Source organism: Pterocles gutturalis, unplaced genomic scaffold (genome assembly GCF_000699245.1).
Source record: "Pterocles gutturalis isolate BGI_N339 unplaced genomic scaffold, ASM69924v1 scaffold24815, whole genome shotgun sequence".
NCBI classification, from domain to species: Eukaryota; Metazoa; Chordata; class Aves; order Pterocliformes; family Pteroclidae; genus Pterocles; species Pterocles gutturalis.
The window spans coordinates 14,375-31,723 of record NW_010144040.1 but is presented as its reverse complement, the minus strand read 5'-3'; the positions used below and the strand labels follow the sequence as shown (position 1 = coordinate 31,723).

Genomic DNA, 17,349 nt, shown 5'->3' with positions numbered 1-17,349 from the left:
GGTGACAAGAATGTAAAAAAAACATTATTAAACTAGGTGTAAGCTGTCTTGAAACTTCATTAGGGCCAGGGAATTCAGCCCTGGACATTGCACCTGCTTGATTATTCACCAGAAATTAACATTAAACAAATGCTGTAAACTTGAAGCTAAGTTGGAGAGGATTCAGTTGCAGCTATTCCTGCGCTCTGCCTGGGCAGCACATGGGAAGCAGTCTGTGTCATGGACAGACTCCATGCATTTTACTCTTTCAGGAGAGGATTGAAGTCTTCCTCATCACATGTTTTCACCAGGTGCAGATGACAGGTCATTTGCTGTCCTCCAGCTGCAACCATAGAAGAGGAGCAAACTGCCAAACTGCAGTTGTTGAAGGTGCGTTCAAGCACTGACCTATTTTTGTTCATCTGCCATGGGAGAGACATGTGGAAACATTGTGGTTTGATGGATTTGATTAAAAATATGCTAATGAATAAAGAAAATTAAGTGCATCCCTTGGGCTCCTGGCAAGCTGCCAAGGCAGATACTGGGACCACCAACAGGGGGTCCTTATGCTGCAGCTTTTGCAATCCTTCAGATTCCTACTGAGGAGGATGGTGACCCAGCAGAAACAGGACTTAAAGTTGGGTGTTTTGAGTGTCCTGCCTCCACTCCTCTCCAAATGCCACAATATTTTAAAATTTATGCCTCAGGTGCTGGAATTACAAGCATAAGAACATCTTTGCTTTCATTGAAAAAATATTTCTCCCATCATTGTTGAAGAAAGCAAGCTTGCAAACATGAAGCAAGTGTACTCAAAAGGCTTGGAAACAAAAAGACCATGGAAGACAACTCCAAGTTCATTTTCTAAAGCATCTCATTATTCCTAAACCAAATGTAGTTTTGGAGACCTGACTTACAGTTTTCAAGCTCCTGAGGCAAAGCTGCAAATGTGGCCTTTATTCCCACGCAGGAGAAGCTCTGCCTGCCCTCCTCCCTCCATACTGCTGTTCAGGGAGGGGAATGGAAAAAAAAAACAACACCAAATCAGAACAACTCAAAGAGGCACAGTGTTAGCCTGTGCTCCACAACTGTTTGCTGCACTACCATCATTGCTCACATGGATTTACTTGAGGTACCCCATAAAGCTCTAACCTGGCTGCAGGAATAGGTCAATCACTTGCTCTGCTGCTGTTCCTCAGGTAGGAAGTAGCTTTCATTAGCAATGTCTGAAGTGTCCAGCTCTCCCAGTGCTCCTCATTCTTCTCTGGGTAGTTGTTCTTCCCACAGTCTGATTCACTTCAGGAATGGGGCAGTTGACCACAGCTGGGGACATGAGTGCCTGTCATCACATGGCACTGCTCAGCACCTAATTGGAGTACAGTCACCAGCAATGAAAGGAGAAGGGCTCATGTTTCATTAAGCTGTCTGAACTAGGAATATTTGAAACCCTAGGGCTAAAGATGAACACTCGAGGACAAAGAACCAGGCAGGCCTACAAAGAAATGAAAACGAAGAGCCTAGAGTGAAAGAAGTTTTTCCACACCTCAAGACCAGGACACTGACTAGAATAGCTGTATTTAAAACCAAACACCTAGTGCACCCTGCAAGGCATTTGTTCAGCAACCTAGTAGGTTTTGGTTTTCACAGCTCTGCCTCCAAGCAGGAAACAAAATTTTAACTTCTGACTTCTGAATTCTGTCATTCTGAGCAAGGATACTTCTTTCAGGGAGGTCTGTGGTCTGACCAGGACCATCTCTCTCAGGTTTGCATCAGCCTTTCTAAAACTGAAGAGACAGATAAACTTTTAGGAACAAAACTGAAGGCTATCTTGGGCAGCATTGCCGTGATGGTTTCACTTAGAGGCATGAAAGAATTTGGCTATTTTATATATAATTACTCCTTCCCCCACAGTTGTTTTCCTTGTTTATATGTATAGAAGCGTAACACCATAATTTTGTGAGGAGGGTAATCATGTTACAGAGCACTCTTACCAACCACAGGTTGAGAAACACTCATCCAAACAGCAAGTTCAGTTTGTTGTATGTGTTTTCCTCTTAAAACAAAAACAGAGCCCTATTAAACAGTAGGGAGTAGCTTTCCTTGTCTCTCAATGCTACATGTATGCACAAGTTTGTCCTTGAATTCTGGTATTTGGCCTGTGAAGCCAACAGGCATAAAGCCTCCAATAACCTAAACACTAGACTTTAAAAACAAACTCTATAAACTCTGATTATATCAAAAACATGATTCTGCCTAAAAGCCAAGTAACATAGCTCATTGAAGGGAACTTACTGTAAACTCTGAAGATTAATCAACTTCAGTAGGAAGGCAAGTGCAGAGCATACAGTCCCAGTCCCACCTCAGCATTTTACCTCTAGCTCCTTTGGAGTTACAAAGCTTAAGGGGACATTTGCTAGTGTTTCCCTAGTAGATCTTATTCCCACAACGGACACAAAGTAGTTTGGTGGGAGAAGACACTGAGGGGCAGGGGGGGAAATTAAATAGGATATTCCTCCCTCCCCCACATTAAGGCTTTACATTTCCAAGAAAACCCACCATCTTAGTCACCCTTAGAAACAAAATGTTTTGTTAAGTACTGCACAGTCCCATGGAACAATAAGTACTCTTTCTAGCATGCAAACCAGTACTCAGTGGGCAGAATAAATTTACGCTTGCAATGCAAACTGGTTTAATGCCCCAAATCGTAAAGCCACCATCCTCATGAGAAGTTGGGTGTTCTGCTGCACACTACGATGTTTACAAGAATTAACACTAGCATTTGCATGCAAAAGGAAAAAATTTTAGCAAAAGGTATCCTACAGCATGAGAACCATATGGAAGATCGAGAACACAAAAATCTAGTTAGCATGGATTTCTACGTGTAATTCAGGTAGCAGATTAGCAACAGCTACTTGTATGCTCGTCTGAGCATGCTGAACAGCCCCTCTCCATGGTAGAGCTTCTAACTCTTAAAGCCACAAGATGGAGCCAACAGTTCTCGGGAAGAGGTGCCTGTACCACCCCAGGGATTCTCAGAGCATTTAGCACAGGGAACCACACTAGTTAAGTGTCCTGGCTGGGGCAGAACACAGGCAAGCACAAAGGCAGAAGCCAAGCTATGTACGGGCAACCACTCTCCACTTTCATCCTGCTGCAGTTTAAGGAAAGCCTGTTTCTCACCAGCATCCACAGAATATCTGAAGAAAAAGGTGCCCTTCTGGGCTTTGGGTACAGCTATGCTCAGAATCCTCTCCTGCCTCCTACACAACACTTTCCATGCTACTCTCTCTGCTGCAGAATATTTAAAAAGTTACTTCACTGTAAAGAACTACATGGCAATCTGAAACACAGGGCAAACATCTGTCAAACAAGATTATGCAAACTGTTGTAATCCCTGGCCTGAAGTAATCAAGTAGAGGATGTTCGGCTTCCAACTTTTACAAGACTGACAGCAGAAACTGCAGCCAAAGTCTACTGTGAATCCTATTTCTATGCCACTCTAAATTAAATGGCGTAACAGTGCCGTGAGTCTGTTCTGAACCATCCTGTCTCTGAGGCCCCTCAGCTTCTCTGCTAAAGTTTGTTCATCCCAAATCAACAAAGAGAATGGATACTGGCACACTCAGAAGACTAAGGATCAGTATTCCCACACAGTGTTGCTTATGCTGTTGAGTCACAAGACCACCTGAAGAAAGAGGAAAGCAATTTCATCATTTACACAGTTGATACAAGCTGTCTGATCCAATTAGGTTGTAGAAAATTAACTATGAATAATCAAACTACTGTACTAGTCAGTACTGAAACATATGCAGACCATTTCTGAAAAATCAATGATGGAGCCCCTCAGTCACCTCCTCCTCCCCTCCCTTCCAACAGGCTGCAATATAATCATGTTACAGATTTGATACAAAGATTAGTTTCAGACACTGAAAGTCAGCAACTGCCTGGTTCAAGAATTTGGGGATTAGACACACTTTTAGAATGCTGTAAAAATCAATAACAAACAAATATTATGCCTGTTTTTCTTTTTATTATTAATAGTAATACAAATCGGTTGTATTAGCATGATAATGAAAAATGACCAGTTTTATAGACATTAAAAATGTTTGTGCAAGTTAGAGACAAAGCTCTGAAGCTATGCAAGAAAAAAATTTACATTGTATAGTATAGCATACGTAGTTTAGAGGCAGTTTTATTAAATCTTGCAATCACAATCACTTCCACTACATTAAACCTCTTTCTTGGTGTTAGAGATAACACCTTCCCCTCCCAAGAGGAACACCTGCCATTCTCATGAAATGTGGAGATTATGGTGAAAAATCAGTTTTTTCATTCCTCTTCCCTCCTTCTCCCAACTATAAAGTCAACAGGAGGTGAACATTGCAACATATGCTTATAGCAATTAAAGAAAGCTTCTGTCAACATAAGCTCTAAGTTGAATTGATAAACAGTATCCTTTCTGAACAAGAATTGATAGGCCTGTCAGCCCCAAGTATGGGTTAACACTTTGGAAAGCTTAAAAAAAATCTTGATGATTTAGTTAAATGCATTCCCACCCCCACCTCTTTCTATATTCCAGATTGCAGCTTCATACCTTAGACAAAGTATTCTTAAGCATTATATTAGCCAGATAGGATTCAACTGGAACTTCAGGGGGCTGTTAACATCTTACTGAAGTTTAATGACCCGTAAATGTACGCATACATCTGTCTCTCCATCAAGCTCAGCACTCCCCTAGAAGTTGCAGTAGAGGCCTTTTAGTGTGTATAGAATGCACAGCAAAAATCAATGAAAGTGCATTTCATGCTGCATCTGTACTCTCATGGAGAGATGCTCCTCTGGAAAAAAAAAAAAGTCAAGTCTGCCTTCACATTCCTGGAGTTTAACCTGCTTTTTTCATATAATGACTTAGCCCCCATTATAATTGGAGCCTGTCTCATAGATATTTGCTTAAACCATAAAAAGACCGAACACTTGAATGCCCACAGCTAAGCCACATATGGAGGATTTCACACAGCAGTAAACAGCTCCCTGACTTTATGTTAAGCCGTTACGCAAGAATATTTGAATGCTTAAGTGAAAGTGCATAGTCAAGTCTTGCATGACCTCCAGCTTCAAATATCCAGTTACTTGCTTACAGCCATGCTCCAGAAAGATTTAAGAGCACATTATACTGACAAAGATAAGCCTTGGTCTTTAATTACCTAACATGCAAAGGCTGCTAGAATCTGTCAGCTTCAATGCAGCCTTCCATTGCCCCAGATACACAGCATGGCTAGCAGGCAACCACACACACCCACTCTTGTCAAAGTCCTCCTTGTTTGATGTACCCAGTCTGCAAGTATTTATATAGATCAGAAGCCAAAGCTCCCTTTACTCTGCTCACAGGAAGCCCTCAAGTCCAAAGGAAGCATTTCTCTCTGGCATTTTTTGACTCACTCTCATCAACCCACCTGCTGTTGATGTCCATTGATGTCCAGTGAAGCACACCTGGAAGCCATTCAAGGACCCTCAAATCATATTTCCCCTATTTAGTAAGGCATGCATTCAGGCACTTCAACCACATGAGGTGGAGGCAACAAGGTTCCAGTCCAGGGGAGCACTTTTATTGCCTTCCTGGTACAAGTCAGAATACTTGTTGCCCAGTGTTATGAAGGCAGCTGCCTTGTTTATCATGTTTTCAGCTGTAACTGGAAAGTTCAGATGAAGTTTGCCACAAGTACAGAAAAGCTGCTGTATTTAGTCTCCAGGCCTAGTCTGTCTGGAAAAGGTGACAAGCATAGAACACTGAAGAGATGCAGCATCAAGCCATGAAGCAGCAAGCACCTTCTTCCAAGTAAATCCACCTGAGCAATGGAGCTTTACCAGTTGAAAGAAAAAAAAACCCAAAACCTGAGTAAGAACAGCACATGGACTGTAAGAACACCAGTGGGAGACTCACTGTTCCAAGTAGAAATTAATCTGTCCTATCAAATACTGTCTGTCAGGTACTTTAAGATCAAAGAGATCAAAGGTCAAGGCATGCAAGTCTCTTGAGCCAATACAGCTGAGCTGCTCATTGTGAACTTTGCTGAGTCCATTATTCATACAGCAAGGAAAGCTTATTCAGTTTTGTTAGACACATTTTAAAATCCACCTCAGAGGGGCTTGACCTAGATAAGCTTGTAATGTGAACTCAACTGTTGTTTATCCTTTAGGTTAATTAAGGACTTAACCTTCAGGTCTCAACTAAAACCAAACCTAAGTGAGTTGCCTTCCTCCAGAAGGAGACATTCATTTGCTGTATGCACAATATGCACTCAAAAATGGACTTCACCCATGGAAGCTGAAGTGGAAACTTCTTAGTGAAGTGTCAAAGCTCCAAGTGTCCCATTAGGTGCTTAGGCTTTAAACACAGGGAGTACAGCTTAAATGACAAGTTCTGTAAACCCACAGGTTCCCAGTCCCTGCTTCAAAACTGTATTGTCAAGTTGGCTTTGTAATACCAATTAACTACACTGTTCAAAGAGAAATATTTCCAGAATTGGTTAACCATTCTTTCTGCACATACAAGATAACATTCACAGAGAAGGAATTCAACTTGACAAAAATCAAGATTACAGCACCTTTTATTTAGTACAGTTTCCCCAATCCAATGAGTTGCCTGACAAGTTGAACTAGTTATGGAAGACAATGAGTTTGCGATAAGTCCCTGTGAAACCTCAGACCAGAGGTCCTGATATCTAACACATCTTACCTTTTTCAAAATTCAGAAATGGAATGCACAAGAGCAATCTAGTACATGTTAAAAAATGTTTTTCAACCTCAAATTACAATACTAAGTACTGTTCAGTATTTGCTACTCCTTCACCTCAAAAAGAAACAGGATTTGTTAATTTAGTGCTGCAGTGTGCTTCATTGAACAACCACATAGCGTACTCCTTGCACCAAGTAACTATCTTAAGCATCCTGTTCACTTAAGAATCCAGTTAAGAAGCAAGATACAGTAACTACTTTAAGTCTCTCCACCCCTTCAAAACAGAAGATAACCATAATTCATTAAGAGACTCCACAATCAGAAGGGACACTTCCACAACAGTAACAGAAGTCTTTTTTGGCAATTGCACTTAAACTGCATCAGAAAACTCAAGTTCAGTCAGCTGACAAGAGGACCTGCTAAGTACTGACTTATATTCCATTTCTAGGCTGGTTTTTGCTGATCAGTACATGACCACCATTGCATAACTGACAGCAAAACTCAACATGCATCTCCATGTGCTAGGTTGCTGTGCATCAGAAACAGTACATATAAAATTAACAGTGAGTAACAGACATGGCAACTGCTTAACTTCACTTGCTTTTTGACACCATACAGCTCACTAGCCAGCTAATCATTGAGAGGTAGCATGTATGCCTCACCTATTCCAAGTCATGATTGTGTGATGTGACCCATCCTTATTCAAAGTTTTCATCTTCAGCAAGACAAGAGACAGATGCAGATGTTCCCACTTTCCAACATGATCACACTGTTCCAATATAAACAAAACCAATGAAATCAAAACTTTGATTTTCACTATTCCAGTACCAGGGAGGGGAAGGAGGATGGACATAGAATGACTGCAATTGAGTCTAGCCACAATACATGGAAGAAACCCAGGACATCATTTCAAGGAGACAGTGATAATATTATTCCTTTTGAAGAAAGGCTTACAGTCACTTTCTCACCCCATACCACTAATTTCAGGATGAGATGACAGACCAGTGGGAAATGCATCTAACCAGTATTTAAACATAATTTTTTGCATTGTCTAAATAAGTCTGAATTGAGTCCGTAGGCTTGATTCATGAATGCTGTATTGACTAAACAGATCATGGAAGAAAGTTTGTTTTGAGTTAACTCTCAAGTGTCAGTTGCTATTTCTTACATGGAGTGTAGGGAGGAAGCCAGCAGATTTCAGTGTAAGAAATACCAGTGACAACTAACAAGATGGAGACTCAAACCCTTTACCAGATGTCGCCTAGCTTTTCTTCAGTTTGAAACAGCAAGGAGAGCAGCAACAGCGGAAAAAAAAGATTGAAACTGAACAGCTGTGCTTGTTAAGGCCAGTTGAGGTTCAAGAGAAACATATTCAGAGAAACAGAGTAAACTAGGAAGTTAATACCAAAATACTTTGTATAAGCAAGCAGTAGGATTGTAGTTCTGAAACTGTTTCTAGTTTTGAAAGACACTGGGAAGACAGAGGCCCATTTCAGTTTAAGTAGGCATAGGTTTTGTTGGATACCAGAAATGGTTTCAAAGTTCTGTTTTCACATTTTGAAGGTGTGATATGCAAAGCAAAAGATAAGGGAGTCAATACAGACTTCCTTTCATGAATCCAGCCCTATATCCTTAGTGGTATCTTATCCATGCCACCTGTAGATAGATATTTACAGTTCCCAAACATCACAGTAAGCAACATCTTTCTTTAAAGCTTTTCTTGTTCTTGCCACTTTTCTTGCCATTCTTGTCTTTGTTTTCTGACATTTTCTTTGCTCTGATTTCTCTCATTAAATCAAAGAATACCTAGAAGGGAAAAACAGAAAAATTAAACAAGATCTGCCACCAGAAAGCAGATTAAAACTATTGTATTCATCAGCAAATAAAGATGTAGCACCACACTATACCTAATACAGCAGAAGTGAGTCTGGACATAGATCTCAGTGACAAACTCAACATTACAATTATGTAGCATGTCAAGCAGTGGCAAGAAAGAGGACAATCTTACCTGGTTACCATTCAACAGCCCCATTTTATAAGCTTTTTATTGAATACAAGTCTTGCACAAAAGTAGCATTCAGAGTCATGAGAACATTTGTATGTGCCTAGCAAACATTTCCAGACAAATCATTCTTTTTAAGTACACAAAGCATTTAGTCCAGTCCTTTCCATGTAGCTACAAGCACACTGTCTGCTGGCTATTCTGCCTGTTCCATAATTAAAAAGCTGCAGCATTCAAGTGAGTGTCAGGCACAGAAAATTTTCAGACTAACTTATTAGAAAGATTCAGAGAAAATCATTACTCTGAAGTTTCCTCCAAAATTCTAGCTGATTTCACCTCTGTGTGCCTTATGCCTATGTGCATACCACTTAGGATGCAACAGCTGTTTTATTGTAGAGAATTACTAGGGAAAATAGTTTTTAGGATTACTGAACAAGAGCTTAGTGTCACTCCACAGAGTCAGGCTTTTTTTTTTTTAATGGGGAACTAACCAGGTCTTTTATACTTGGAAACAAGACCATGCTACTGATTAGAAATAGAATAGTTTATAATTCAAAACCCTCCTAAGGTTTGTTTTTTTAATTCTGCTACAGTGTCAATGCACAGTCACAGTGGCTGATAACCTAAGTGAAAAAACCTGTGATAACAGGCTAGGCATTCACTATCACGAGACAGCTGACAGGCAAAAGAAAGTCTAGGTATTCATGTTTTACTTTATCTCCCAGTTTATATATCTGACAGTCTGACTTTCTAGTTACATCCTGCAAGTCAGAAGGGTGCTCTACTAAATTTAATTACACCATGTCCATTATAACCAAAACGTCTCATTTCAAGAGTTTCATATACACTGTTTTAACCAAGAATGATCGAAATATTTCCTACTAGGTAACCCATGCACCGACAGCATTTCCATTAGTTTTATACATAGCCTAGCTTTCTGATCAGTTGGGATCAGCAATTAACAGCAATGTAGCTGTGTCTGGAGTGTACCGGCATGATGTTCTAGACTTGTTCTCATAGATCTTCTCTAGCTAGTCCATATGACATGCTGGTTATCCTCTATATAAGCACTGTTTTGTGTATGTTAAGACAGGTTATCAGCCATTATTTTTTATAATCTAGGCTTTCAGAAGCCCAACTGTGGATCTGCTTTTGTCCCAGTAAGAGACAAGAATTAGTCACTCAGCTACTAAACAAGTAGCAATGATCTAATTGAACACATGTCATTTATCTTACCTTATCTACATTTGCTCTAGTTTTGGCAGAGGTTTCTACATACTGCACGCCCCACTCCTCTGCCTTGCTTCTGGCCTCTTCTACAGGCACTTGTCTGCGCTCTTCCAAGTCAGATTTATTTCCCACTACCAGTAAAGGGATTTTATCCTCTTCAGCCTTCACACGCAGGATCTGTTCCCTAATGCATCAAGCATTCAAAATAAAAATATCCATATTAGTAGTAGCAATGAAAACCCCACCCTTATCAGGAATGGATCAGTCTGCACATTACTAATGTTTACAACAGTACTTAACAGTACATTTCCCAACAGTTGAACATATATTTTAAAATTATTCCAAGTTTAAACATACTAATGCTATGGGCTTTACACTAATAAAAGCCCCATGCTTCCAGGAAAGCGGCTTTACCATTTAGTAAGTTTACTACCTAGGTTCTAATAAAGAACTGTATGGTAGAAGAGCAACTTGCATCAGGAGTTCACATCTGAATGAGGAAAAGAGTACAAGTGCCAGGTTTGCCAAGTTTCACATTAGCATTCATTCACAGTCTTCAATTTCCAACCTACATTCCACCTCAGCATAGGTCCTGGGCAACAGCAAGGCTTTGGCAAGGCAACAGGTTGAGAACAGCATAAGTAACTGGTAGAGATCATAACGTCACACAAAGGAAAGAACTACTAAATAGTGCCGAACTAAAATGCCAGCCACTTTCCTCTTTCAAAGACTCCAAGAAAATATTTGAACCATCAGCATTAACCTAGGTATCCTTTGTCATTCTAAAAGGATTTATCAGTTTCCAGGAAAGGAGACAGAGTGATGCTGCAGGTCAAAGCCTGTGCTATTATTGGAGTAAAACCTGGGTTGAAACCAGACTGACACATGCTGCTGTCCATCTAGGACTCTGGAAGAACCATACCAGTCTACACTTATTTTTAGATTGCTTTATTTTCTTATGAACAAGAGCCAAACTAGGCATGAGCATGGTGCTACAACCCCTCATCCCATGGAGTTACCACACTACTTTAGATGCTTGCACTTACCATCCACAAAATAACTGAGTTTATGTAGAGTACATGAGAATCTAAAATAGTGTTAACACTGAAGCAGACATTCTGCTGTTGCATTCAACTGTACCTTCACACATTTTCAGATTACAGAGGCACTTAAAGCAAATGCAGGAAAGATAGGGTTTAAAGACAAGCCCATAGTTCATCCAGTATTCAACTTTTTACTAGTTCAAGAATTCTGGAAGTTACAGGATCAATAATATCCATCTGTAGTTCAGCCTGTGATGCTGGTGACTCATACTACCAATTCCCCTCCTCTGTCCTGGGGAAGATTTTTCCAAGGAGCTGGTTCTGACATGTCAGCATAACTAAATATTCCATTTATCTAATTTCACTATTTGATTATTTCTGACCCATTGAAAAGTAGGAGATTCTCTATCTCAAAGCTTGCTTGTCTTTAGTGATAGCATTGCTTTCCAATTGTTCTCTTGTGCTGGAATCTTTAACGAACACACAGTTAACACAGTTACAGAAGTCTGACAAAAACCACAAACTGCCAAGATAAACACTCCTACTCCTTTTCATCCAAAGCCTTAAGCTGCAGGTTTAACCTTATATTTTACTTCAGCACACAAACCAAAACCCAGGCTAGGTACTTCCAAGTATCTAATTTTCTTCCCTTTTTTGCATGGCATCTGAATTTTTCCTCTATCTTACACTATGAACAGTCTGAGTACTCCATTTTGTGACCCTACAAGAGTTCAACTGTTTAACTCCTTTAAGTGCTCCAGTTAGAGCAAAATGAGCAGAGCAGCCCTGCTTGCGTGCCCCATGACTGTCAGCCTTCAGAAGTCTAGCAAAGCCACAGAAGTATTATGTGACAAAGGAACAATATTTTTATGCCTCTTAAAAGATTATGTAGTCTCCTACTACTGTTGGAACAGCATAATACATTAAGAACCTGGATCAAACTCCTGGTGCGCAAGGGGAGTTTGCCATAGCTTTAAGAAGACCCTAGAAATAGGCATCTACCTTAGCACCAGCACTTGCATTACCAATTAGTATCTGTTAACCTTATAGCACTGAAGCAAAGTGAACATAAACCAGACTAATAAAGAGCTTTTATTCTGGCAAGCATGAGGAACTCTTAACATTTCCCTGTTTTGTGGCAAGCTTTACTTCAAGTTGCACAGGTGTCCTAGGGAATCTCTGGATTACCTTCTACATTGAAGCAACAGCTATTATCAAATAAGAGTTAGAACGCTTGCCCTGAAGAACCTGACTACATGAGTTCTGAAGCCAGAACAAAGGATTAAACCCCTTATTTTTCTTGTACACTACATGAACAGTTTCTCTGCTCAGTCTGGTGCTGATTTTCACATTAGAACTGCTAATTCAAAGAACAAAAATGGAAGCATTTACTGCTACTGTGCGTCTTTCTAGGAATGCATCTGCCTACAATAGTACCGCTTGGCTGCCAACCCTTGTTTGGCACCAATCCATACCTGAGAGAGGTTAATCCTTCCTTTCCTTAGAGCACCTGCTTCTAGCAGTAAGCAATACAGTGTCTGAAAGCCAGCCAAAAGGCAGACTTAATTCCAGAAGTACTGCTCTAAGATAATTAAACTTCACATCCACAAAGACTGAAAATTGGCTTGAATACACATGTTTTAGGAGTCCAAGAATCTGTTACTTGCTTGAAGCTGTTGCTGGCGTAATGTACTCATAAGTTGAAGGCATGAAGACACTAGAGCCAGAGGCTGGCTATTGTGGTTTGAGTTACCAGTTACTGAGAGCTAAATGGTTGGGTTGCCACTTATTGACCAGATGGTAATAGACAAAAAAACCCTACAGTTCTTTGTCCCAAGATGAGTTGTCAGAGCAACAGAGGAACCAGATATTTTCCCCCTGCCTGGGAGAGAAACTACTTACCGAAACTCCGCTGTTGCTGTAAAGGATTCATGCTCTGTTATTGAGAAGACTAGAAGAAACCCTTCCCCACTGCGGAAATAGTTATCTCTAATAGCTGCATAATCCTCCTGTCCTGCAGTGTCCAGAATGTCTATCTGAACTTCTTCACCATCCAGAACTACTTTCTTTCTGTAGCTGTCAGCCTTGGTAGGTTCATAGTCTTCTACAAACTGAAGATAAAACAGGGATTAGTGTCTAGAATTACTGTCAAATTGTCTCAGCATTTGTACATACCCATTCTCTTTCACTTTAGTGACATTTAAATTCACAGAAGCCTTCTCATAATTCAGTCAGCTACTAAGTTGCATCACTTTTTTTTAGTTTTACTATAAAAAGCAAATTATTTAAGTACTTAGTACATCAAAGAGCCAGTATGCCTAGTCAAGAGAAACTGTCTTGCTATATGAAACACTGTTCAGCAATTGCAGCACAATTTAAGGACAAAAATACCATATAAGCTACCAACAACCTGGTGGTATTATTTAAGTCTCCCACTTCAAGAAAAAGCCTTTGAGTGTACTTCAGGTACTGCTATCTCAAGCTTCAACATGTGGAGATGACAACATCCAGCTGCTGAACATCAGAATCTGCTTGATAAGTACACAGGCATGTACTTTAGTTCATTCAATACTGATCACACCCACAAAGCCACTGTCAGTTCAGCTTCTAGTTTTGTGTAACACATGTCCAACATAGGCTCCTTACCTTTCCACCTCCTTTCTTGCAGCCTCAAAGTACAACAAAAGGCGGTGCCGTGAGCCCGGTTAAGCTGACTGGCCTTCACTAATGCCTATGGCACCTGTTCAGATATTCACATCACTGTAGTATGAGTGGACAGCCTACAGATAAATACATGATCCTGCAGTTCGGAAGTTAGTATTCCTTCACATAATAGCCTGGATCTAGCTTTCTGTATACCGTATGGAAGAACTCATGCTATGAGCCTTTCTACTTCATCATTCAGCTCAGAATGAGTTAGAATGCATACTTCTGACTTCAACCTTAACTGGCCTAAAAGAAACTGCAACAAAATTAAAGTTCAATGCCCAGTGTTAACAGCCTCTGTACACTCAGACAAGGACATTCACATTCTGCATGTCTTTTGAAGACTGTTCTTTCACTAATAAGCTTTAATTTTGTCACCCTTAGCCTAAGATGTTGCCAGAGGGCACCCTTCCCAGATTCCTACATTCTTCTCCTGCCAGTCAGGTCATCAGGTCTTTTGATTCTTACATTTATGCCCTGTCCCACTAAAGAAGTTTAGTAAGCTGTATTCGTTGCTGCTTTAGAAAAGCTGAACCAAAGCTACTTACCTCATCATACATAAACTGAAGAGTGAGTGCAGACTTGCCCACACCTCCACTGCCAACCATGATTACTTTATGGAGGGCCAAGGAACTCTGGTTCTTGCTCTTGCTGGCAGCCATTGTCCTGCTTGCCACAGATGAAGTGCCAGGCAACCAATCAGCTCTGCAGACAGAAGAAAGTCACCTTCCATGACACTGGTGACATCAGGGTAGCATGCAGGTAAAGCATCTCACTAGCACCAAAAGGCCAGATTAAAACCCAGCCCAGCAAGCCTGAAGAATAGGCCATTTCAATGCACTGGCAAGCACACCACGTCAGTGATCTCTATTGAGGTATTAGAACAAACACTGTTGTCACAAACAGAATGTACCATTAATAAAAGTGACAAAGGTTTCTTAAAACAGCTACTAGCTGAACAAATTGTTCTTATTTGTAAGCTCATCCTACATGACTGCTATTTAGAGCAGTTCCCAAAGCAAAAAAAAAAAATCCACTTTCTCAAACAACATGAAATTAAGTGTTTTTTACTGTTCTTGTTATAAGGCTTTACACTTTTCTAAAATATTTCTTTAATGTTGATGCAGCTTAGTTTCAACCTGGAAGCAGAGCTATACCTTAGATCTGCTTATAGGTAGAAAGATGACTTTTGATCTCCTCTCTGTGCAGGCTAAGAAAAAAGCAGAGATACACAGTAAATTTTGTCAGGAACAAGTTGTAAAAGCTTCCAGCAGAAAGTCTTATGACATTACATTAGCATTTATTTTATGCTCTTCCCGTCTTTTGATGCTTCAAATCTAATGTGCTTTCGGGAAAAAAAAAAACAATCCTGCTTTACTGCAAGAAATTCTCAGTTCCTCTTCTCCTGATGTTACAAAGCCATAAAAGAGTAAGCTTCAATAAACAAGTTAGCAAGCCTTTGTTTGCATGCCATGCAAATTAAGTTATTAATTCCTGGATACCTCTTAAAAATAATACTGCTTTAAGAGTAGCGGGACACAGTAGTTGGGACAGCAACACAAGCACCAGCTGCCACACTCTGATTAGCACAGATCAGCAGCTCTAAGAACAGCACATTGGGGACAAAAGCAGTAACGACCACTACAAAAAGAGATGTGTCACCAATCAGGATTCCCACACCAAGGAAAAAACAGATGTGTACTCCAGACACAACAGCTAAAGGGAGATTCTGGGATAATAACACTTGTGTCCTCACAGTACTACAACTGAGGGCCCCAGCTGCTCATACCCTGGCAGAGTGCTGTAAGGAGAACAGCAGACCATTCACGAAACACCGCTATGGAAAGTGGCTATACCAGCCTTGATTTATAGCAGCACCCATTACTCCAGAAGCACAGAAGCAACAGGCCTACCAGGAGTCTCAAATTTGCTTGGACATAATTACTACAGAAAGTTACTATAACTGCTGCACCATGCCATCAAGTTCTACTGGATGGAAACACAAGGCCTACATTAGAAGTTAAAGAGTACTATATTGGAAAAAGCTTCACAATAACCAGCTGCCCTAAACAAAATTAACTAGGGACTAAGAGACTGTCAACCTACAAACACACTACAGGATTATTTAGCCTGGAAAGGACCTTTGGGCATTGTCCGGTCGAAACCTCTCCCTTAAGGCAGTTTGCTCCAAGAAATCCATTTTATGTGCCCTGTGTCTGGAGGCAGACAACTCTATGACCAGTCTGGGCAACCTGCTCTGGTATACACTGACGGTTAAGCTTTTTCCCCCCCTTGTCATGACCTGATGTTCTGGAAAGCAACAGCTTAAACTAAGTTTTCATTGACTACTCCATACAGGAACAAACATGCCAACAATCAAGGTGCTTGCCCTCAGGACAGCATTTTCAAGCATCTGAGTAGTAGTATTTTTCCATGCAGAGTATTTTACTCATACCTGTTTGCTACATATTTAGTTCAGTAATGCAAGTTAATCATCTTTAAGTGTTCATTGTGGGATAAACACTGGTAAGTGAAGACAGATACTTACCTCTGATAATATTCTATATTATGTTATACATTAGCTCCCTCACCCAGGGCACTCCTTAGTACATAAATGGGATGTGACAACTCCTACTTCTCAGATTCCCCTGGTACAGCATAAACACACATTTGTGTTGGGGACAGCAAATTCAGCCATTATCCCAGAGATTCCTAACCAGAACAGGACAGCAAGCTTGATTTTTAGTTCTTAGTCACCAGAGTGGCAAAGGGGAAGAAAACAAGTCCCTGGCAGAGGAATGTGGAGAAACTGGGAGAAAACACAACAGGTAGCATCTGAACTTCAGAAGCTGTTGCTAAAAGTCTATCTGTGCTTATGGTCCACATGTACTACAGATTATAAACTAGAATTCAGCTTGCTTGGACACAGACACCCAAGGCATAAGAGCTACAGGTTAATTACACAATGAGATAGTTTGGGGACCTTAAGTGCTCCAGTAATTACAACTTACTAGGATCAAGCTGTGTTGCAAAGTTTATTTTGTCCCAGTTCAAGAGTAGTCTGGCTTTGAAAGTAGTAGCAGTCTCCAGCTGCTTTCTGGAGAAGTCAAGTGACCCTTAGCAACTTTTCAGTGTAATTGTGACTAGTTTTAACTTTGAGTATTCCTTTAACAAGCATCCTAAGGTTGTTGCAACTGCTGTGTTATCTAAGACAAAGCTTTCAAGTTAAACATTTTCCTGGCAACACAAACTTAGTGCTGCTGCCTATTAAGTTGCGTTAATACACTGTGTGTATGCAGCTACAATGAAAAGATTTACTAATAGCCAAGAGAGAAGATAGCAACTTTCTCCCTCCTGTCAATAGAAATACCACATCTTTACCTGGTCATATTAAAGGAATAGGTGCTTTTTAGCTAAAATACTGACCACTTTGATTCAGTACAAGCTCAGAGGTAAATAGAAAGAATATTTAAATCCTTCTTTCTCCATCCCACCTCAACATTGGCCAGCAGAAACTACAAGGTCACCCTTACAGTATCACCCAACTTGTAATCAAAATATTAAAGAAAACTTATCCAATAGCATACAAATTCATAGTTTGATTGCATCTAGAGCTAGCCTAGCTCTTAACAGCCAAGGTACTCGACCTTCCCTGA

At 40.4% G+C, this 17,349-nt stretch overlaps 1 protein-coding gene across 1 annotated transcript; it reads right to left on the bottom strand.

Moving 5' to 3' along the window:
- Nucleotides 1-7,770: 7,770 nt before the first annotated feature.
- RALB (v-ral simian leukemia viral oncogene homolog B) lies at nucleotides 7,771-14,400 on the bottom strand. Its single transcript, XM_010084987.1, has 4 exons — nucleotides 14,242-14,400; nucleotides 12,890-13,098; nucleotides 9,951-10,128; nucleotides 7,771-8,518 (listed from the first exon to the last, which is right to left on the bottom strand). Exons 1-4 carry the CDS (start codon nucleotides 14,353-14,355, stop codon nucleotides 8,399-8,401), a joined length of 621 nt encoding a protein of 206 aa, XP_010083289.1. The 5' UTR covers nucleotides 14,356-14,400; the 3' UTR covers nucleotides 7,771-8,398.
- Between the last annotated feature and the right edge of the window lie 2,949 nt (nucleotides 14,401-17,349).